This window comes from Macaca nemestrina, chromosome 14 (genome assembly GCF_043159975.1).
Source record: "Macaca nemestrina isolate mMacNem1 chromosome 14, mMacNem.hap1, whole genome shotgun sequence".
Taxonomy (NCBI): domain Eukaryota; kingdom Metazoa; phylum Chordata; class Mammalia; order Primates; family Cercopithecidae; genus Macaca; species Macaca nemestrina.
The window spans coordinates 115529837-115552674 of record NC_092138.1 but is presented as its reverse complement, the minus strand read 5'-3'; the positions used below and the strand labels follow the sequence as shown (position 1 = coordinate 115552674).

Below are 22838 nucleotides of genomic sequence, written 5' to 3'. Positions count from 1 at the left end.
ACAAGTGCATGAGAGGGCTCCGGGCACCACCACGAAACCTCAGGCCGGGAGCAGCCCAGCCCCAGACAGCATGGAGACGGAGGGCATTTATCACAGGAGACAGTGCAGATGGGGCATCGGCATCATTAACTTGTTTTTATGGGGCAGTTGGGTGACATCGTGTGTTCCCTGGCCCTGTGGGTTCACCTCCTGCCCACCCAGGCCAGCATGGCTGCAGAGGTGTGGATGCTTAGGCAGCCCGGTGAGGGACAGGTGGGAACACTCGCGCTCTGCAGGTACCCACAGGCCCGGTGCCCGTGGCTGCTGACAGATACCCTCGTGGAGGCCCCAGCCCCCTGCCCCTTGGAGAAGCAGCAGAGGCCAGTGGACAGGGAGAGGACTCCCGAGTGTGGCCCGCAGAGGACGCCGGCCTTGCCACACAGGACCAACGGGTGGGGTGGGGAGGATGGCGGGCTGGTGGGGACTGATTACGGGCCCTCCCGCCCCAAACAAAAAAAATCCCCACACAGAACAAACGAACTGAATGGCGATGTATTTTAAACGCTCATATTTTGTTTCTCCTCTCACGTTTCTCCCTTTGCGTGCTTCTTTTCCACCATTCTAATGTCACTGTCCATCAAACCCTGGCACCTGCGGCCGCGATGTTTCAGAGACAATCGTACGGGGAAGCGTTTCACAGACACAGTCGCAGGAAGGCCGGCAACAGGACGCGACAGAGTGAGGCTTTAAAAATTACTCGAAAGGGGAAGAAAACCCTTGAAAGCCTCAGGCCCACCCTCCTGCCCCCAAGGAAGACACCCCTGTTGCGGCGGTTTCCTCCCAAGCCTCGCCGCCGTCACAGGAGCCCTCTCCTCTGCCATGGTCCGTCCTGGCGTTTCTCGCACGAAGCTTTCACCTCAATCTCTAGAAGCAGAAACAAAACAGTCCCAGCCCTCCCCCCGCCATATCCAAGTATACATGAGGGATAAAATTACATTTGTACAAAAATAGATTTTTTTTTTTTTTTTTTTTTTTTTACCTTTCCAGATGCTTTAGACATTTTCTCTTATCTTTACTCTCTTTATGGATCTGTCATCCTCTCTAAAGTATTAGCTATGCGTCCCAGCTAAGGCATTGCTAAGGATTGGGAACGGCTAAAGCTGTCTGCTCCAAAGCATCTTAAAATAGATGCATCTCCTGCCTTGAGATATTCATTCGAACCCGGATTTCACCAAAGGAGGGTCCTTATATACTTGCTTACATGAAGCAAATTTATAGGAAAACAGGGGAAATGTCTTGATTAAAAATAAACACAAAACACTGGTAACCGCTCCGCCTCTCCTCCGTGGCCCTCGCGTGCGGCTCTCCACACGCATCTCTCTGTACATATATGTTCACACCGCACACCCGCGTGGACGGGCACCAGGTCACACACCCCAACTCCACGACAGGGACACCAGCCGGCTACCCACAGGCTGCACATTCTGGCAGAGCCCTCCTGGGTGCCCCATGGGGAGGGGCTCGGGGCCATCTCCAGCACTGCCACCAGGCCGCCAGCCCAGAATTCTTGGGGAACACCGTGCTTGGAAAACCGAAGCTCAGGGCTGTCTTTCCCAGAGGTCGTATGCTTCCAGGGTACGGAGGGCCAGTGGCTGCCACAGGCCCCAGGGTGGAAAGTCCCAGCAGGCCAGCTTCCAAGCGTGCCCGACGCAGCCTAGCGGACCCCAGCTCTGTGGCATCTTCACTCCTCAGCCTAGGAGCGCCATCTGAACGGCAAAGCCGGAAGGTGACCAGCTGAGGCGCCCGACTGAAGGTGCCGGAGTGCCCCGGGGGCCCAGGAAGCAGCCGTTGGGAAGGGGGGGCCCTGCTGGGAAGCCGCTTCATCCAGCCGGGCCAAGGCGGGGACAGGCACAGGTGGCTAATGAGCTGATGTTAGTGCTATCTTTAGAAAATTAAAGATTGTCCCACCAAAATAAGAATTACAAAAAAATCACCTTAATTGAACCGGATTGGTACTACTACTACAGGTCTGGTTAAATAGAAACTCTACCTCTCTACTCAGTGATGCGCCACACTCCCCACGCGTCACCTTTTCAAACCAACAGCACTGTTTGTACAACCGCAAGGCCGATGAGAAAGGGCCAGGAAGAGCCCAGGACACGTGGAGCGGTGGGCAAGGCTGCCGGGGCCAGGGAGGCCCGGTTCTGCTTTCAGGGGTTGGCGGCCCGGGGGGGCTTCAGTGCTTTACATCCAGCCAGCCAGCCAGCCAGCCAGCGCCGGAAACGACCAAGTTCCCAAGAAGCCGACCCCCTACCATTGAGGCCCGTCCCTGGGCTTCTTCCTCTGGAGCCGCGGGCATTCCCAAGGGTCCGGGCACGGGTGGGTGGGCGCTGGCTGCAGAAGGCACCAGGCGTTGGCGTTAGATGTTTTCACGCTCCCACCGCCGGGGCCCCGAGAATGCCTGCGTCCTCCTGCCGTTTCCATCACACCCCCCAGGGGCAGCTGGGGCTTCCTGGCAGTGCCTGGGAGGGGCCCAGCTGGCCAGGGACCTGGTACAGGTGTGAGGCTCAACACTCTGCCTCAGGATGGTGGACTGGGCAGGGGGCCACCTCTGGGGATCCACGACGCTGAAAGGCAGGGGTGGAGGGGGGCAGGAAGGAGGCAGGGGTGGAGGGGGACAGGAAGGAGAGGCTTGTGGAATCTCTGACAGCCTCTGTCTCGGGCACAGACTCAGCTGCAGGCTGCACCCAGGTGCCTCAGCTCGGCTCTGGCTGGGAGATCCAGGAAGGAAAAGAATGGACACTTTCTTCCCCACCGAGACTGGAGACCTGCCTCTCCAAGCCACTGCCTCCCAGTCCAGCCTCCTAGGCAGCTCCCTTCCCCAGTGAGGAAGCCCCCGCTCCAGGTGGGGTAAGACTCTGGAGAAGGCACCCACTCCCCCGCATCATTCCTAGACTGCTCCGGGGAAGACAAGACCCCCTCCTGTATCCCCCCATCCATCCCCTGTTCAGGCACCTGCGACTGACAAACGCTGGGTCCACGGGACTGAGGCGTGACTAGGAAAAGTACTCAGGCCAAAGGGAGGGCCTTCCAGTGCAAAAGAGGCGAGTTCAACCTGAGAGGGTCCCCACACCACCGGAGCCCGGGGGGCAGAGCCTGTGGGAGGAGCGCCGGGCCGCACGGGGCTGAGCCCCCACCACCTTCAACCAGAGCAAGACATTCAGTGAGGCTCCCAAGTAAGGCTCTGGGTGAACAACGCTGTCCGTGGACACCACCAGGCTGGGGGGTCCCACCAGGGCCTGCGTGTGGCCCAGGCCCGAGGGCGCTGCAACTCAGGGTTCTCAGATTCCAAGTCTTTTAGACACAACTGGCAGCCAGAGAGAAAGCCTGAGCGGGGGTTCCACCAATGCCCCCGCAGAGCCACTCCGGGCCGCGGAGCATCTGCCCCACCCACGAGGCTCCCAGTTCCTGAGCCCCTCTTTCTCCAGGCCACCTGCCCCCTCTGAGGGAAACCGACAGGCCACCCTCCTCCCCTCCCATCCCCGCGGGCCTCACAGATGGCTGCAGGTCAGCAGAGCCCTGTGCCTCCAGCAAGGCCAGTGAGGTGGTGACACCCCACCCGCCCGAGCCGGGGCCAGCCCTGCAGGAACCAAGGACAAGCCTCGGCCCGGCCCTCAGAGCAAGAAGACTCAGGCTGGGGAGGGGCCAGGGCACTCCGGTCTGAACAGGGAGCAGGGAGTCTGAAACCAGGACACCAAGGCAGAGAGAAAACCGAGGGGTGGTGAGTGACCCCTGTCCCTGCAGCCTGGAGGTGGCCCCAAAACCCTGCACAGACGGTGGCTCATGTTCTCATTGGCTCAAGGGCCAACCTGTGAGTTATCTTTGGAAAAAGGGGCTGCTTCCCCCTCACTCAGAGCACAGGGCAGCCTGCTGGCCCCACGAGTCCCCTCTCCTCCCCGAGGCGGCTGAGGTCTTTGCTGACGACACACCAGCCTGCGCCCCCAGCTGTCCCCTCCTCCTGATGAGGGGGAAGCTGTCACAGGCTGGCCAGGCACCAGTATTCAGAGCAGGTGAAGATGTCACTCCAGACAGGAGGGCCACACGGACATTCCGAAAACCAGCATCGATAAACAGCAACGGAAACAAAAACCCCATTCCCAACGCCTACAGCTCCAGGGCTGGGGCCCGAAGACCCGGCGAGTCGCCCACGCCCCGTGGGGTGTGGCAGGGCGTCCCAAGAGCCCGGTGGGGAGGCGCCTGGCTGGGCTCACCACGCTAGTTCTTGCCACGCAGGCTGCTGCCTCAGGAAAGCCACTGCCCTGGGCCACAGACAAGTAGTAACAGAAATAAGTAGGGTGACAACACATCTCTTAGGCAGAGCAGTGACAGGCTGTGCCCCAAAGTCCAAACAGGCCAGGCAGAGAAGGGCAGGGACAGGACTCAGGCTGAGAAGAGCAGCTGGCGTCCAGGCAGGGTGGCCAGACCGGGTGGGCGCAAAGGATGGGCCCGCGGGCCTAAGTCATTTGGTGCGGCGCCTCCAGCATCTCCATGAGGAAGGTGTCAATGGGCGTGTCCCCAATGAGCTTGAAGAAGAAGAGATGTTCCAGGCACTTGAGCCCGATGGAGCGCAGAGCCGGCAGGCGGAGCAACAGCTTGGCGAACCTGCAGGGAACGGGTCTGGTGAGGGCCAGGCAACGGGCAGGGGCCGTTCTGCCCTGGCAACTGGAGGCCTCCCTGGGGATGGGGCTGTGTCTGAGAGCCCAACCCATCCGAGGCTGGTCTGTAGCCCCGGAGCTGCCTGTGCCAAGCCTCCAGAGGGAAGGAGGGGAGGCTAGAAGGAAACAGGGGCGGTGGCGTCCCAGAGCCAGGAGAGAGTGAAGGAGGATCCCTGGGGCCGAGGACGGAGATGAAGGACCAGGGGCCAGACAGCGGCTGGCTAGGGCAGGCTGAATAGTTCTTTGTAAAGAAGTGAAAAATTGTGGGCAGCTGGGCATGATGGCTCACACTTGTAATCTCAGCACTTTGAGAGGCCGAGGTGGGAGGATGGCTGGAGGCCAGGAGTTCGAGACCAGCCTGGGCAACGCAGTGAGACCCTGTCCCTACAAAAGAACAAGAGAAAAACAGTAGCCAGGCGTGGTGGTGCATAACGCCTGTACGGAGGACCACTTGAGCCCAGGCTGAGGCTGCGGTGAGCTACGATCATACCACTGCATGCCAGCCTGGGCAACACAGCGAGACGCTCTCTCTTAAAAAAAGGAAAAATGTGGGCCATGACAGCCAGGAGCGGGTGTGAGGTCAGCAATGCATCTGGCTGCAGCAGCCATCGCAGCAAGCGACTGTGGGGCCTGTCAGGGAAAGGGCTGCTGAGCACACTGGTGAGTTGCAGGGAACAGGCAGGGCACATGGTGGGTAACCAAGATGTCAAAGGGCATCAGGTGGGGGAGGAGGAGTCAGGCTGCACCCCCACTGCAGGTGGAGCCGGGCCTGACTTGGGAGCTGTGTACTGGGGCAAGCCCCTTTCCATACAGCGTCAGCACCCCATGAGTGCCTCCCACGGCACCTCGTGCAGGGCTGTGGGCCTCAGACCAGGGCCACCCCTTCCCCAGAAATAGCTCTGCTGGTGTTGGGCACAGCCTGGTCAGAGAAGGCTGGCGGGGGAGGGAGGGAGCATGGGTTGCTCCTCAGGGCCTGGCCCACCCCGGGGAGTTTCCTGGGGCAGGGACCAGTGGGCTGGCGGAGAGGGAGCGGGGGGAAGTCTGGGGCTCTGGGAAGAGGGATGGCAGGGCCAGGCATGAGGGCAGCAGCTGCCGCTGAGGACAGGGGGGACCAGGTGTCCCTTCTGGCTGGCCGTGTCTGCCCCAAGGCCCCTGTGCACGGCCTGAGTCTCTCCACACGGCCCCTCCAGGGGCTGCGGGACCTCATTAATTATTAACGACGTCTCTCTTTCAGGGAAAAGCTCTGTGGTTGGCTGCCTCGCAGTCCTTGTTTTAAAGGCAAAAACAGCGCAGAGGCTGGAGTCCGGCCAGAGAACAAGCTGTTTTCTGCTGAGCTGGCGAGATGGGCCAGGGCAGAAAGCCAGGAAAAATAAGCTGCCTGCCACCCCCTCCTGTCCTCGTCCTCCGGGAAGTTTCACTTTAAACCAAGCCAGATGAGGGCTGAGCAGGCAGCGGGGACACGGTTAACTGTGTATGTGCTGGTGGCGGGAGGGCCTGGGTGTCCTAGGAGGTCTGCTGGGCCCCACCTCCCCCAAACCCCCACCCACAGTCTGAGGATCAAGAGGCCAGGAGATGCCCCTTTTGAGAGAAGAGGCAGACTCTGGAGAGCTGACTTTGAAACCGAGGGATCCACAAATGTTTCTCTTCCTGGACACCTACTGTGCACCCAGCACTGCGGACTCAGAAATGAGAGAACCCCAGCCCTTCTAGGGCCCACAGCCGGGCAGGGGAGAAAGATGAGCTCTGCGCTTGGGCTGTGGCTGCCTATTCTGTACACACTTGTAGAGAGTGTTTAGAATGTGTAGGCATCTGGCCATCCACTCTACACATGCTTGTGAAGTACCTACTACGTGCTGGTGTCGCCAGACCTCTGGTGGTTCTGCCTGGCAGGGGAGCGCAGTGGGGGGTGAAGCACAGCCTTCATCTACCTACTTGACAAAGACAAGCACCTACTATGCGCCAGGTGTGAGGTAATCCTTCCGGTGGGGATATAGCGTGAGCCTGTGGGGTGTGCCTGCCACAGCCCACTGGCCTGGAGGACCTCCCGCTGCCTGCTCAGGACCTGCTGGCACGGGCTGGGCCTGGGGAAGGTGCCACCTTCTCATTCACATAAAACAGCCTTGCAGCAAGGTGGGGGCTCTGGAGACAAGAGCCCAGGTCTGGGGTGTGTGGGGGACAGGGCGGGGCCCACCTTCCGGGCTGCTCTGGGTACTTGTGCTTGCAGTAGGCCTCCAGGGACGCGTAGACCTTCTCCCTCAGCGCCTCCACCTCGGCCGGGTTCGAGAGCCCCTTGGAGTCTGAAAGGAGAAGAGGCCACAGGTCAGAACCCTCAGCTGGGTGTGTTCCAGGCACCCGCCCCCAGGACCCAGGCTTGTGTGGGGTCTCCCAAGCTGCCCCACCACAGGCAGAGCAGGTGGTGTGAGGGACGCCGCTGGACACGCCCCCGCCTGCTCCCCCAGAGCCTGGTGGCAGGGGGATGACCGTGGAATCCATGGCCAGGCTAGGCTGCTCTGGGTCCAAGCTCGGCTCTGCCACTTGCCAGCCATGTGGCCTTGGGCCAATTATTTGACCTCCAGAGACTCGGTTTCCCCATCGATAAAGTGTCAGGAATCTGCTGCCTTCCAGCCGCCATGGGAACTGGGAGAGACAATGGAGGCCTCTGCTGCCCTTGGGTCCCAGCCCCATGACACGGACGGGAGCTACCACTGCTGCCCCCAGGAGCACCCAGACCCTGAGGGAACCCATCCTCGGCATGCTCGGGGAGTGCTGAGCTCAGGACCCAGACTTGAGAGCCCAGAGTGGACAGGGGCTGAGACTGCAGCCACCAACACCTCCAAGGCCAAGGGACCCCATGTGAATGCCACCTGGGCCCGTGTCCTGGGGCTCCCTGGCAACATGTCTGGCTCCCTGAGCTGCCTCAGCTCTAGCCCGTCTCCTCACCCTCCCTGCAAGCCTGTGCCTTGGTCTCCTCGCCTTCCCTGCAAGCCTGTGCCTAGACCCTGCTCGTGCCAGACAATCTCACCCTCCCTGCAGGCCCGTGCCCAGGTCCCGCTGGTGCCCCAGCTCTAGCAACCAGACCACACAGGACCTGAATGGGGATTCCTCGGGCCGGGCCGGGCCGTGGCGTGACTCAGCCTCCGAGCCGGCAGGATTATGGCCTGGATGCACAGCCTGGGTGATATAATGTCCCTGGAAACAAGCTCTCCCCACAAGAAGATGCCCATCTCCATCCCGGCCCGGTCCCTCAGAGCCAGGTCTGAGAAAGGGCAAGGTCAGGGCCAGGAACCAAGAGGGCTCCATTCCCTCCACCACGGCCCAGGTGAGCTCCCCACGGCAGCCCCAAACCTCTCCCTCCACAACCCAGCCGCCCACCTCTATCGCAATGAGCTGAGTTTCCAAACACAGAAACCCATAGCTCCCTCCCAGCTGGAACCCCTCGGGACTTGGCTCCCTGTGGCCCCAGGAGAAAACCCAGACTTAGCAAGACTTTTAAGACCCTGCCTGGGCTGCCCCCACCAGTCCACCCCACCTCTGTGCCTCCCGTTCCCCTGGCCCCTGTCTAACTTTCAGCTCCCGGAGGAAGTGGCCAGCACCCTCGACCCACCACGCTCCTGTCCTCATGTGCTGGGGGCGCCTGCTGGTGGGCGTGACCCTCTAAACCCCAAGCTCTGGGCAGGCAAGCCCTACCCAGCAGTGTGAAGAGTCCTCCCATGCCCGGCAGGGTGCCGAACAAACAGGCACGTGTCAGCACTTGCTGGGCAAAGGGGTAGCATCTAGGAGGCTTTTCAAACCGAGAACCCAGAGGCTGGAGAAGGGCCGCACTGTGGGCCAGAGGCCTGTGCCCAGATCCAGTCCCACAGCCCCAAGCCCTGCTCTCCTCAACCACAGGGGCCTAGCCCCAGAAACACTCTGGATCCGAGGCTCGGGGATGAGGTTGGTCCCCTCTGAACACCTGGCAGGCCTGACCCATCCCCACCCCATCCCCAGCCTGCAGGGCTTGGGGCTCCCAAACTTCAGCACTGGAAGTTCACAACCACAGCCGGCCACTTCCGGAGTATGGATTCCGATGCACAATGGTGAACGCTGCAAACCGCGGAGCCCAGACAGCACCACCAAGCCCCTCATGACAGGAGCCTTGCTGGGTCCCCCTGTGCCCAGGGGCCACGCTCCCTTGGTGGGCCCTCAAGGTGAGCAGAAGGCAGCACGGCCACACTTCCACTGGGAGGGGAGCACGCTGAGCTCAAGGAGAGCGGAAGTTGGCCTCATGTGCGGCCACAGCCAAGAGGTGCAGCCGGGAGGAGGCCCAGGTGCCTCTGCCCCACCAGAGAACAGGGCCAGGAGCCTCGAGGCAGGAAGGCCATACCGGGGTTGAAGAGGACGATGGCGCGCAGGCAGCCCAGCTCCGTCTTGTCCATCTGCATGTCCCGCATCTTGGACACGAGCTCTGTCAGCACCCTGCAGAGGAGGAGGGCAGACACCCCATCCCAGTTAGGCCGAGGTCCTCACCAAGGCCATACCCCAAATACCCAAGGCCTCTGGGAAGCCCGGCGTGGCCGGAAGGCGGCTGAGATGGGCCAAGCCAAGGCAAGGACCACCAGACAGCCCGAGAGGGAGTGGGCTGGAACCTGGGCCCAGGTGCCACCCCTGCCCGGAGAGTGGGCTCCTCTCCTCTCCCTCTAGGTCTGCCTGTGGGGTTTTATTCTGGGAACCTAGAGGCTAAGGAGGCACCTCGTGACAGCTAAGCTGAGGGGAGCCGGAGCTGCACGTGAGGTAGAGTCCACCCCTCCTGAGCCCAGTAAGACCCACCACTGTCCCTCCTCAGCTGCAGACCTAGCACCACCTGAGGCAAAGCCCCTGCCCGTGCCCCAGCCCCAGTCGCTCCCTTCAGTCCAGGAAGAGACCTCTCCCCAGGGCCTGATCTCCCTGGGTGGGGGCTGCCAAAGGGAGTCATGTCCACTTCTTATCACCAGAAAAAAATAAAAAACCACCAGCCTCGACACAGGGAAAACCCGCCAGTTCCCTCCATGGAGAGGCTGGGGGCGTTCTCGGATTCAGACTCAGCCGCCCCACTCCTGCAGCTGGATTCTGAATCCCATCGGCCTCTGCAGTGTCCTGGGCCCCCTAGCCTCAGCAGCCTGCCCACCAACCCCAAAGCTCGACTGCTGTGTCCAGGAACTGAGGGTGGGCCAGAGCGGGGGAAAGGGAGGTGACCGGGTGGGGCCCGGATGGTTGCCTAAGGAGCCTGGGCTCTCCCCTGTAGGCCAAGGGGGGCCCTGAAGGTCTGCAGAATGGGGAGTGCCCTGGCTGATTCCTGGGAGAAGATCTGAAGTAGCCCGGAGGACAGGGTGGGACAGAACAGGAGCTGGGAGGGACCCCCGATGTCTGCTCTGAGGCAGAGGCACACAGCTGCAGAGGGGCAGGGCAGCGGGCATGGAAACGGCCTGGGCCACTGAGGGCAAAGACTTTGCATTCCACTTGCACAGAAGGCGAGGAAACGCTGGGGCCTCTGTAGTCACTGCTCTGGGACCCCAGAGAATGTAACCCCAGAGATAGCAACAAGGAAGCTACTGTCCACCTCTGTCATCGCCATCTCTCTACCAGCCAGCCAAAGGAACTGTCAGCTGGGCCAGTGGCTGGGGCCTCGCTTCCCAAAGCCGTATCCCCAGTACCCCCCTAAAGAAGCTGCTGTGGACAATAAACACGGCACCCTGTAGCCCCCGTGGGGACCCCTCCTGTACACTAACTTCTTAAAGGCCCTGACAAGTCCTGCAGCAAAGACCCTCGAGGACACTGTTTAAACCAGCGTTTGCCCACCATCCGCGGCCACAAACCCTTTTGCACTTGGCACATCCCATGGAGGTCAAGTTCCAGGACCACCCTCGGGACGCGGGGACCTGAACCACCCCCTGGGGCATTGCTGCTGGGGCATCCGTCCCCTGTAACTGCCAGTGCATGACCTCTACTCACCTCTAATGTGAGGGCTTTCATGTTCAGGGGCCACCTTCTCCAGGTGGCCTGCTCCTCCCCACCCACGGCTCCTTGTGCTGCAGATCCCTGACCAAGGACCCTGCAGTACCCCTCCCCAGCCCTCCTGCTCCAGCTGAAGCTGACATCCGGTCCCCAGAAGGCCCAGTGGGCTCTCTGGACTCGTGGAGAAAGACCGCAGTGATAGCGACAAGGAAGTTACCGTCCGCCTCGCCTGGCAGAGCCGAGCTGGCCGGCGCTCTGGGAGGGCAACGTGAATGGACATGGACCACCCAGGCCCGGACGAGGGCGGGCTCTGCAGCCAGTGCTGCTCCTGCAGTGTGTCCCCTGAGAAGTGGCTGAGGTGCAGCCCATGCTCCGCTGGGAGGCGTGAAGCACTGTGGTCCGACACCCCTGTCTGCACGGGGACAGGCGTTAGGCCGCACCACGCCCCGGGCTGCCACGGCATTCCCGTGCCAGCCTCACGCAGCCTGCAATGTGCCAACCGGAATTGACACTTTTACAAAACTGCATCTACGGTATCATCGCTTTAAAGAGAAATGAAGCTTTCCTTCCCACAGATAAATACATGGGATCGTGAAAAAAGAAGAGCTGGAGAGAGATAGGCCAAGTGCTCCCTGTGGTTACAGATGCCCCAGAGGCAGGGCTGGCATGGGGCTCTGAGCCTCCTCCTTGTGCTTTTCTCTGTTTTCCACGTGTGCACCCTTCATGCGCTGAAATAATACTAGGTAGGACGTGCACGGGGGCCGAGGCGACTGAACTCAGCTCACCTGGCGGTAGAGGTGAGCAAAGCGCCCTCGTCCCTCCTGGGACCCCCCTGACCTGTCAAAGATGGCGCCCACCCCTGCGCTGTGGGCGCTGTTCCGGTGGACGTGCAGTCCGGTGGCCAGGAGGATCCCGTCCTTCACGGCGATGGAGCGGTGGGAGAAGGAGGCGATGAGCAGTTCATTCCAGCCTGGGGAGGAGGCACATGGTCACTCGGCTGTCTCCAGGCCCCACGGGGCTCGCCCCTTCCCCAGACCCTGGTGGGAGCCCACAGAGCCAGCATGTCACAGACCCATCCTGACAGGCTCTGGAACCCCAATCCCACAAAATATTCCACAGAAAAGAGGTTCCTGAGAATGCCTCTTCTACAGTGCACACCGGCACACAACAGGCCCTGAGAAGCCCCGCACAAAGTCCCTTGAGCTCTGTGGAACCCAAGAGCTCACAAACTCATGTGCCCACGGAAGCTTCCTCCTGTGCGTGCAGGACGCTCCTGCCACAGAGCACGCGGGAGAGCACCCAGCGATGTTCCCAGGGTGGTCCCCAGAACCACTGCTGCCAGCAGGGTCCCAGGAGCAAACTCTCGGGGATCCGTGTGCACTTCGTGGAATGCCACCAAACAGCAGGTTATCCAACGGAAGGCAGGTGCATGAGAGCCGCGGCGTCTTTTGGGAGGTTTCCCAGCGGGGGGAAGGTTAGAAAACAGCAGTCCCTCAACATCAGGGGGTTCCCTGGGGGGATAGTTAGGTAACAGTAGCTCCTCAACATAGTGGGGGTTCCCTGGGGGTGGGCAGTTAGGTAACAGTAGCCCCTCAACATAGTGGGGGTTCCCTGGGGGTGGGCAGTTAGGTAACAGCAGTCCCTCAACATCGGGGGTTCCCTGGGGGGCAGGCAGTTAGGAACAGCAGTCCCTCAACATGAGGTTCCAGTGCAGACAAGGCAGAGCAGGCATTGGGGAGGAAGAAAGCCTCAAACAGGGACCCTCGCGTGCACACGCATTACTGTTTTAATGGCTCCTGGAGACCAGGTGACATGGAATCACCCGCAGTCACACAGTCAGGCACCCTCGCGTGCACACGCATTACTGTTTTAACGGCTCCCGTTTACAGGGTGACACGGAATCACCTGCAGTCACACAGTCAGGGACCCTCGCGTGCACACACATTACTGTTTTGACGGCTCCCGTTTACAGGGTGACACGGAATCACCTGCAGTCACACAGTCAGGGACCCTCGCGTGCACACACATTACTGTTTTGACGGCTCCCGTTTACAGGGTGACACGGAATCACCTGCAGTCACACAGTCAGGGACCCTCGCGTGCACACGCATTACTGTTTTGACGGCTCCCGTTTACAGGGTGACACGGAATCACCTGCAGTCACACAGTAACCTTCAGCACCTTCTGCACTCCCCAAGCGCTCCAGAGGCTCCAGCCTCTACCCCGACACTGTCATGAATTTCCCACTTAATCCCAACTGTAATCCTGGAAAACCGGCATTAACCTTGTTTTACAGAGGGGGAAACTGAGGCATGAGGCGGTCAGTGATCAGCAAGAAGTTGGTGGGGACCACCGTGCCAGCTCCAGCTCGGCCCACCACACCCTCCCAGCACACACCCACCCCGTCATGGGGACCCCGGGGGCAGGTGTCACCACCCCCATTCTCCCCGTTTCACAACTGAGTAATCTCAGGGCCCCAGAAGGGAAGTCCCACCCCCGAGGCCACCCCGCCCAGGTGTGCTGACAGACCAGGCAGGGATTGCACCCGACTCGCCCCAGGCTGTGCAACCAAAATGAGGGAGGAACGGTGGGGTCTGTGCCCCACCACCGTGGGAGCATGCACACGGCACCACGGGCGGTCTGATGGAAAAGCCGGGGCTGGAAATACTGTCACAGACGTGGGACAGGCACCTCCCACCTGTCACACATTCCCTCTCCCTGCCAGGTGGCAGCAGGCAGCCCGTTGCAATGGGGAGTCAGAACAGTGGGGTTCCCTGGGGCGGCGGTTTGGGAAACACACCCCAAGGCTGCAGTGTGCAGTGGCGTCCTAGGGCTCAGCCGAGTCAGCCACGAAGACAGCTTCCACACTGCCCAGCCAGATTTTCTTTGACCACAGAACCTTTTTTTTTTTTTTTTTTTTTTTTTTTTTTGCCCATGAAACATCTGTAGCATCACATTTAGGAGAACTCTGATCTAGATGACCCCCTCAATCTGACGTGTGGGTAATCTGTGGCCCGGGGAGGGGAAGGGTTTGCCCCAAATCACACAGAGACTCGGACAGAAGCCCTGGGCCCACTCCCACTCCTGCCCCTCCTACAGCTCAGCCTGTCAGGTTTTCCTGGGCTGAGAGGTACGGGGTCTGACATCCAGTGAGAGTAAATGCTCTCCCAGGAAAGGGCTCTCCCTCCCTTCCCACACCAGGCCCGGTGTGGACAAACTTCCTGTGGCCAGGGGCAGGGACCCAGGGGCCTGAGGACAAGAGCTGGGCTGGGGCACAGCTGGCCCCAAACCCACCAGCCCTGGCCAGTCCTGGCCTCTCTCCCTCGCATCCTCCAGGCCTGGGGGTTTACCGGAGCGGTGGCCCCCTCCCCTCCCACTGCCCTGAGAGCCCCTGGGGCCACCCAGCAGGCACCAGGGTGGACTTGCCTCTGAAACTGTGGTGTGCCCAGCAGAGGGGCCTGGTGCACGGCTGGGTGCACGCTGCTGAGCCGAGATGCGGCCCTCAGCACAGGATACAGGTCAGGACGCCAGACACACGGACAGAACATCGCGGAGTCTCTCTATGCACCCTCCGGCACGCCGGCTGCATCTCAGCTCCCCTGTCCCCTGTCCCTCCACCCTGATGTCCTCACTTGGCTATTTCTCCTCTCCTGCCCTGAACACCTTTGTAAGCTGCCCTCCTCCTTCTCGGACGTAAGAGAAAACGGGAGAGGAACCCATTTTACAGTAACCTTTGGGGCGCGTCTTCACCTTCCTAAGTGCTCCACTGCTGCGCAAAAGAGAGTTCCTGGCCCTGCGATGTGGGGGCCTGGCACGGCCACAGCTTTTAACAGCTCAGGGTGCACCGGCCTTTCAGAAGAAGGACCTCAGTGATGCAGGGGATACCAGGTCTTACTCCAGGCTCCAAGCGCAGGACCAAGAGTCTTGCCTGGAGCTGCCCCCTTGGTCACTACGTCCTCCAACTCAAGAAGCTGGCCCTGCCCAAGGAACTTACTCCTCCAGATCCCTTGTGGCCCTGCCCACACGCCCAGGGCCTCTGCTGGGGTTGCAGGATCCCTGGACAGCACTTCTGGAAGGAAAAGCATGGAGTCAAGGGTCACGTGGGGAAGCCAGGGCCTCGGGCTCCAACCTGGCTCAGCCGCGTTCCTGTCTCACCTCTGAGCTGCCACTTCCTCAGCACAGGGGACAGTGAGAACTACTGACAGCACAGGGGACAGTGAGAACTTCCTCAGCACAGGGGACAGTGAGAACAGCTACTCCTGGTGGTCTGGAGAGTTAAATGAGTCCACACTCATGAGGTAGGGCAGGGCCCCCCAGAGTCACAGCTGCTGTCCCCATGGGGCTTGTGATGGGGATCCCGTTCCAGGGCGGCAGTGACAAGAGCCCAGCCTGGCTTCCCCTGTGTCCTAGGGCCGGAGATGTGGGCAGGATTAACAAGACCAGGGGCGTCAAATGGTGTGCTGTCCCCACAGGGGGACCTTGGGCCTGCTACATAAGCCTGGCTCCTCCCTCCTCACAGCCCAGCAAGGCCTGCCCCTTCCCCCCAACCCCCCGCCTCCATGGCAGGAGGTGCCCGTGCAGCCCAGGCCCTCCGAAGACCCCACTGGAGCAGCTAATGCAGACTCAGAACCCAACAGCCTGGGATGAGGGGGCAGGCGGGAAGGAGGTTGGATGGAGGAACTTGAAAGCTGTGAGCGACCCGGCCCTGTCTCAGTTTACTCATCTGACAAACACAAGTGTCAGGGTGTGACTCGGAGCTTCCATAGAACAAGCCAAAACTATTCATTTTAATGCTTTATTTCTGAAGGCTTCCTAGACAGGTGGGGCAGGAGCCCACCCCAAGGAAGGGGCCCTACCCGGCAGGAGCAGACACGCGTGACGTTAGCCTCCCACAGCCCGGCTGGAATCCTCCACCAGTTTCTGGGCCCCTGCAGGGCTGTGGCCACTGCACCCCAGCTCAGTGCCACCGAGAGCCACAGGTGGACACGCCCCGGAGTGAGCAGAGACCCTGGGCCTTGAACCTGCATGGCCAATGGCTCTCACAACGGTGGGAATCCCAGGTCTGGGCACCCATTCCCATCGCTGCTGCCGCCCAGTAGAAGTGACCTCCCCCACCAGCGCTGGGAACACAGTGGGAGGGCCCAGCACAGGGACATAATGGGGGAGCACTCAGTGCCCCCCTGCACCTGCCAGGGCTGGGCGGGGCCTCGCTTCCACCACTGCCTCCTGCCAGAAGAAAACTCAGCAGGACCGCACCCCCGTCCCGTCAGGCTACAGCCACGGACCCTGACCTGAGCCCCCTGGAGGGGGACAGAGTCCTCCAGCCAACACCAGCCAGAGGCTACAGCCACAGCCCCAGCCCCAAGCCCCCTAAAGGACGACAGAGCCCTTCAGCCAATACCAGCCAGGCAGAGTGTATCCTTGGGGTCAACCCGGGTCCTCTCCAGCCACCTGGCCAGTACAGGCTTCCAACTCCAGTGCTCCACATCTGAGCTGGACATGTGCCTCAGTGGACCTTACAGGGGCTTGGGGAGACCACCTGATGGGTGAGCTGCCGGCCCCGGCAGACAGAACACACAAGGACAATGAGGCACCGAGAGTAAGTGACTTGGCCAAGGTCAGCCGCTGGTGGGCAGTGGGGCTGGGACTCACGCCGGAAGTGCAGCTCCAGACTTCACCATGTGGCCCTCGAAGCTGGCAGCATGAGCAGGGCCCGCTGGACACGGGTCAGCAAGGACCTCAGTGGGGACCCAGCACCACACTCCGCCACGATCCCCCCACGCAGACCCTTAGCACCGCGCTCCGCCACAACCACCCCACGCAGATCCTCAGCACCGCACTCCGCCACACTCACCCCACGCAGGCCCTCAGCACCGCGCTCCGCCACAACCACCCCACGCAGACCCTCAGCACCGCGCTCCGCCACAACCACCCCACGCAGACCCTCAGCACCACACTCCGCCACAATCCCCCCCACGCAGGCCCTCAGCACCGCGCTCCACCACAACCACCCCACACAGATCCTCAGCACCGCGCTCCACCACAACCACCCCACACAGATCCTCAGCACCGCGCTCCGCCACAACCACCCCACGCAGACCCTCAGCACCGCGCTCCGCCACAACCACCCCACGCAGACCCTCAGCACCGCGCTCCGCCACAACCACCCCAGGCAGGCCCTCAGCACCGCGCTCCGCCACAACCACCCCACGCAGGCCCTCAGCACCGCGCTCTGCCACAACCACCCCACGCAGGCCCTCAGCACCGCGCTCCGCCACGCTCACCCCTCGCAGATCCTCAGCACCGCGCTCCGCCACAACCACCCACGCAGATCCTCAGCACCGCGCTCCGCCACAACCACCCCACGCAGAGCCTCAGCACCGCGCTCCGCCACAACCACCCCACGCAGAGCCTCAGCACCGCGCTCCGCCACGCTCACCCCTCGCAGATCCTCAGCACCGCGCTCCGCCACAACCACCCCACGCAGGCCCTCAGCACCGCGCTCCGCCACAACCACCCCACGCAGGCCCTCAGCACCGCGCTCCGCCACAACCACCCCACGCAGAGCCTCAGCACCGCGCTCCGCCACGCTCACCCCTCGCAGATCCTCAGCACCGCGCTCCGCCACAACCACCCCACGCAGGCCCTCAGCACCGCGCTCCGCCACAACCACCCCACGCAGGCCCTCAGCACCGCGCTCCGCCACAACCACCCCACGCAGGCCCTCAGCACCGCGCTCCGCCACAACCACCCCACGCAGGCCCTCAGCACCGCGCTCCGCCACAACCACCCCACGCAGGCCCTCAGCACCGCGCTCCGCCACAACCACCCCACGCAGGCCCTCAGCACCGCGCTCCGCCACAACCACCCCACGCAGGCCCTCAGCACCGCGCTCCGCCACAACCACCCCACGCAGGCCCTCAGCACCGCGCTCCGCCACGCTCACCCCTCGCAGATCCTCAGCACCGCGCTCCGCCACAACCACCCACGCAGATCCTCAGCACCGCGCTCCGCCACAACCACCCCACGCAGAGCCTCAGCACCGCGCTCCGCCACAACCACCCCACGCAGATCCTCAGCACCGCGCTCCGCCACGCTCACCCCACGCAGATCCTCAGCACCGCACTCCGCCACAACCACCCCACACAGGCCCTCAGCACCGCGCCCCGCCGCGCAGGCCCTCAGCACCGCGCTCCGCCACGATCACGCCTCACAGGCCCTCAGCACCGCACTCCGCCACGCTCACCCCACACAGGCTGATGCTGGAGCCAGAAGCTGTCAGAACATGGGACCGCAGGGCCAGGCACCACACAGATATGGCGACGAACACAGCCATCCAATCTGACTCGGACCTCCGCCTGGGCCCCAGCGCACAACCATCTGGAGATCCCCCAGTAAAAGAGCTGCATGCGGCCGACTGTTCTCTGGACAGGCCTGTTGGGTTGGGGCAGGGTGGGGGTACCATCCTTTCTCAGCAAAACCCTTGGGCATCTCTCCAAAGACCACTGGGGTCAGGCAGGCCTGTAGCTGGCAAAGCCAGGGGCTCTGAACCGAGGGCTCTTGGGGGAGCCCCTGCAAACAAGGGCAGGGTTCCTTTGGCAGGCGAAATACGCACCACACTCTGAAAGAAGTCTGAGCCCACAACAGCAGACGGCCACGTGCCTCAGGCCCAGAGAAGCGAGGACCTACCAGACACGAGGCCAACGGGATTAAGTCAAGGACTTTGAGATGGGAGATGATCCTGGCTCATCCAGCAGGGCCCAATATGACCAGAAGAGTCCTTCTGGGAGGGAGGCGGCGGCACCAGGCCCTCTACACACAGCCTGTGTGGTCGCAGCCCTGACCCAAGCAGCTTCCAGAACATTCCCTGCTTCACAGGGAGCCTGTCTCTGTTTGGCTGTGCCTTCTCCATTTCTCGCTTAGGAGCCGCCTTGTATGGGCCGAGGCTCCCCAGTCAGGCTGAGGCAGCGGAGCCCACAGTGCAGCAGCCTCCAGGCAGCTGGGATACCTGGCCCTAAGGGAGCTTGGCTTCTTGGGCCCAGGGGCACATGGGACAGTGACCAGCACCATCGCGGGGCAGTGAGGGCAGACCTGGGCACCCAACGTGTTGCTTCACCAGCAGGAGACTCCACTAACAGCCTGGCCTCACAGCTACCCCGGGTGACTCAGTGAGAACCAGCCTCAATCAGCACGTCCCTCACACCCCTCTTCCCAGGTGGGCGACCAGCTTGGGGGGCGCCTGCCCCGTCCAAGCTTCCACGGCCATCCTGATCCCCAAACCCCAAAGCTGAGCTCCCAGCCACCGTCCTGGCCACCGCATGGCATCACGGGGAGTGTGCTACGCGTGGAGCAGGCATTTCTGTGCAATGGCTCCGTGCATCACCATTTCCGCATGGAAACAGGGCTGCGGCCTTGGAGTGGGAGGAGAAGGGCAGAGAGCACGTGGCCCTCCTAGGCAGCCCCTTGAACACACCCAGCCTCCCTCTCCAGAGCCCCCCAATCTCCACCAACAGCCCATTACCTCTCTGAAGGCCCCTGAGAGAGACCCCGCATGGCACACCTCCTTATGAGGGATGGAGGGAAACTGAGGCCCCAGGCCCTTCCCCCAACACTCCCATATAGTCCATAAGAGGTCCCAGGAGGGGGGAGTGTCCCAGGATGGGGAAGTGTCCCGGGAGGCAGGAGTGTGTCCCAGGAGGGGGGTGTGTACCAGGAGGGGGGAGTGTCCCAGGAGGTAGGAGTGTGTCCCAGGAGGGGGGAGTGTCCCAGGATGGGGAAGTGTCCCCGGAGGTAGGAGTGTGTCCCAGGAGGGGGGTGTGTCTCAGGAGGGGGGAGTGTCCCAGGAGGGCGGAGTGTCCCGGGAGGGGGGAGTGTGTCCCGGGAGGCGGGAGTGTCCTGGGAGGGAGGATTGTCCTGGGAGGTGGGAGAGTATACTGGGAGAGGGGAGTGTCCCAGGAGGGGGGAGTGTGTCCCAGGAGGGGGGAGTGTGTCCCAGGAGGGGGGAGTGTGTCCCGGGATGGGGGAGTGTGTCCCGGGAGGGGGGAGTGTGTCCCGGGAGGGGGAAGTATGTCCAGGGAGGGGGGAGTGTGTCCTGGGAGGGAGGAGTGTTCCGGGAGGGAGGAGTATGTTCCGGGAGGGAGGAGTGTCCCGGGAGGGAGGAGTGTGTTCCGGGAGGGGGGAGTGTGTCCCGGGAGGGGGGAGTGTGTCCCGGGAGGGGGGAGTGTGTCCCGGGAGGGAGGAGTGTGTCCTGGGAGGGAGGAGTGTTCCGGGAGGGAGGAGTGTCCCGGGAGGGAGGAGTGTGTTCCGGGAGGGAGGAGTGTCCCGGGAGGGGGGAGTGTGTCCCGGGAGGGAGGAGTGTGTCCCGGGAGGGAAGAGTATGTCCCGGGAGGGAGGAGTGTGTCCCGGGAGGGAGGAGTGTCCCGGGAGGGGGGAGTGTGTCCCGGGAGGGGGGAGTGTGTCCCGGGAGGGAGGAGTGTGTCCTGGGAGGGAGGAGTGTTCCGGGAGGGAGGAGTGTCCCGGGAGGGAGGAGTGTGTTCCGGGAGGGAGGAGTGTCCCGGGAGGGGGGAGTGTGTCCCGGGAGGGAGGAGTGTGTCCCGGGAGGGAAGAGTATGTCCCGGGAGGGGGGAGTGTCCTGGGAGGGAGGAGTGTCCTGGGAGGGAGGAGTGTGTCCTAGGAGGGAGGAGTGTCCTAGGAGGTGGGAGAGTATACTTGGAGAGGGGAGTGTCCCAGGATGGGGAGTGTCCCGGGAGGGGGGAGTGTGTCCCGGGAGGGGGGAGTGTGTCCCGGGAGGGGGGAGTGTCCAGGGAGAGGGGAGTGTGTCCTGGGAGGGGGGAGTGTCCCTGGAGGGAGGAGTGTGTCCCGGGAGGGGGGAGTGTGTCCCGGGAAGGGGGAGTGTGTCCCGGGAGGGGGGAGTGTCCAGGGAGAGGGGAGTGTGTCCTGGGAGGGAGGAGTGTCCCGGGAGGGAGGAGTGTGTCCCGGGAGGGAGGAGTGTCCCGGGAGGGGGGAGTGTGTCCCGGGAGGGGGGAGTGTGTCCCGGGAGGGGGGAGTGTGTCCCGGGAGGGGGGAGTGTGTCCCGGGAGGGGGGAGTGTCCAGGGAGAGGGGAGTGTGTCCTGGGAGGGAGGAGTGTCCCGGGAGGGAGGAGTGTGTCCCGGGAGGGAGGAGTGTCCCGGGAGGGGGGAGTGTGTCCCGGGAGGGGGGAGTGTGTCCCGGGAGGGGGGAGTGTGTCCCGGGAGGGAGGAGTGTCCCGGGAGGGAGGAGCGTGTCCAGGGAGGGAGGAGCGTGTCCCGGGAGGGAGGAGCGTGTCCCGGGAGGGAGGAGTGTGTCCCGGGAGGGAGGAGTGTGTCCCGGGAGAGAGGAGTGTGTCCCGGGAGGGAGGAGTGTCCCGGGAGGGAGGAGCGTGTCCCGGGAGGGAGGAGCGTGTCCCGGGAGGGAGGAGCGTGTTCCGGGAGGGGGGAGCGTGTTCCGGGAGGGGGGAGTGTGTTCCGGGAGGGGGGAGTGTGTCCCGGGACGGGGGAGTGTGTCCCGGGATGGGGGAGTGTGTTCCAGGAGGGAGGAGTGTTGCGGGAGGGGGGAGTGTGTCCTGGGAGAGCAGAGTGTCCCAGGAGGTAGGAGTGTGTCCAGGGAGGGGAGAGCGTGTCCTGGGAAGGGGGAGTGTCCCAGGAGGTAGGAGTGTGTCCCAGGAGCAGGGAGTGTCCCGGGAAGGGGGCGTGTCCCAGGAGGGGGGAGTGTCCCGGGATGGGGGAGTGTCCCGGGAGCGAGGAGTGTCCTGGTAAGTGTCCCATCTGCATGGCGTCCCCATCCCCGCCCAGGCCCGGCCACTCACCTGCCCGCAACAGGATGACCTGGTCGTCCAGGGGCAGCTCTGAGAAGTGTGGGATCCGCTTGGCCCACTCCACCAGCGTGAAGAGCTGCTTGTCAGCTGCTTGGCAAATGTTGGTGACGGGGTCGTTCGGCTATAGTGGAGGAATAAGAGCAGGACATTCAGTCCCAGAAGCCAGTGTACTGACAGAACACAGCCAGACCAGCCCTGCCCCACACACTGGGCCCATGCGGGGCGCTGAATACGGCCCCCAAAGATGCCCAGTTCCCAATCCCCAGAACCTGGGACTACGCGACCTTGCATGGCACATGGGGCTTGGCAGAGGTGATTAGGTGTGGCCTGAAATTGGGAGGTGGGCCTGCACCACCGGGGGGACCCAGGGTCATTGCACGGGGCCTGTGAGAGGGAGGCAGGAGGGTCAGAGGAAGAGATGAGATCACAGACACTGGGGCCCGAGGGGAGAGAGACGCTGCTGGCTTTGAAGGTGGAGGAAGAGGCCATGAGCCAAGGAATGTGGCAGCCCCAGGAGCAGAGGCAGAGGCAGACTCCCCAGCAGAGCCCGCAGGAGCCAGCCGGCAGGCACCTTGACGTCAGCCCACCAAGACTGATTTTGGCTCTCTGGCCACAGAACAGTCAGATAATAAAATGTGTGTTGTTTCCAGCCACTAGGTTACGGCAGGACACGAGTCTGTCCCACAGCTCTGGGAGGCAGGCGCAGGGAGCTGGGGAAATCGGATACAGGGCAGTGTTGGAGCAGGGTGGGACCGACCGCCTTCATCTCTGACGGTCACGGTGGCCCACCCTGGGGACAGGGCTGGCCTCTCACGTTCTAGCAGGCATAGATGTGGGAGCTCGGGAGGGCAGGCGACTCGGCTGAGATACCAGGCCCCAGGCACAGAGAGAGGGCGGCACTCACGGCTCCTCTGGAAAGCCCTAGCCGGAAAAGGGCCACTCAGTCTCACAGATGAGGGGACCCAGGCGGCCTTGAAGTAGGGCAGGAGAGGAGGGCCCTCCCCAGCTCCTGGCAGGTGGGGCTTGGGTCATGGACCTTCTGTGTCCTGAGTAAGGGGAACTCAGACGACGGCCCCCTCCGTGATGCCGCTGCAGGAGTAACGACCGTCAACAGGATTCGGGGATCCCTCACTCCAGGGCATCCGCCAAGGAGAGAAATGCCTCCCTTTGAAGAGCTTCCACAAACAGAATCCACCTGCTCGTCAGAGACGTGCAGACTAAACGCAGCGCCCGGTGGGAAAGGCCTCTGAGGGCGGAGAAGGCCCCTGAGGAAAGGCACAGAGACTCACCAGGCAACACAGGGCCCCGAGCAGGCCCAGGTGACAGGCTGGTGCCATGGGTA

General features: G+C 62.6%; 2 protein-coding genes and 2 pseudogenes across 5 annotated transcripts in view; all 4 read right to left on the bottom strand.

Moving 5' to 3' along the window:
- Window positions 1-513: 513 nt before the first annotated feature.
- LOC112424939 (uncharacterized) lies at window positions 514-2924 on the bottom strand. The gene is given in 5 exon segments (XM_071077424.1): window positions 514-1341; window positions 1343-1363; window positions 1365-1693; window positions 2228-2373; window positions 2915-2924. Coding segments are annotated over 5 exon segments (657 nt in total). The 3' UTR covers window positions 514-1190.
- LOC105471885 (retinoid X receptor alpha) overlaps window positions 514-22838 on the bottom strand; it is a 120754-nt gene continuing 98429 nt past the window's right edge. For all 4 annotated transcript variants that reach the window (XM_071078575.1, XM_071078573.1, XM_071078576.1 and 1 more), the window contains 5 exons: window positions 21488-21617; window positions 11502-11634; window positions 9058-9149; window positions 6886-6991; window positions 514-4641 (listed from right to left, as the gene is read on the bottom strand). In XM_071078575.1, coding sequence (XP_070934676.1) covers window positions 4494-4641; window positions 6886-6991; window positions 9058-9149; window positions 11502-11634; window positions 21488-21617 — 609 coding nt within the window. In that variant the 3' untranslated portion in view covers window positions 514-4493. The remainder of the gene's footprint in view (window positions 4642-6885; window positions 6992-9057; window positions 9150-11501; window positions 11635-21487; window positions 21618-22838) is intronic.
- On the bottom strand, window positions 3049-3824 carry LOC139358240 (uncharacterized; annotated as a pseudogene).
- On the bottom strand, window positions 17737-21483 carry LOC139358279 (uncharacterized; annotated as a pseudogene).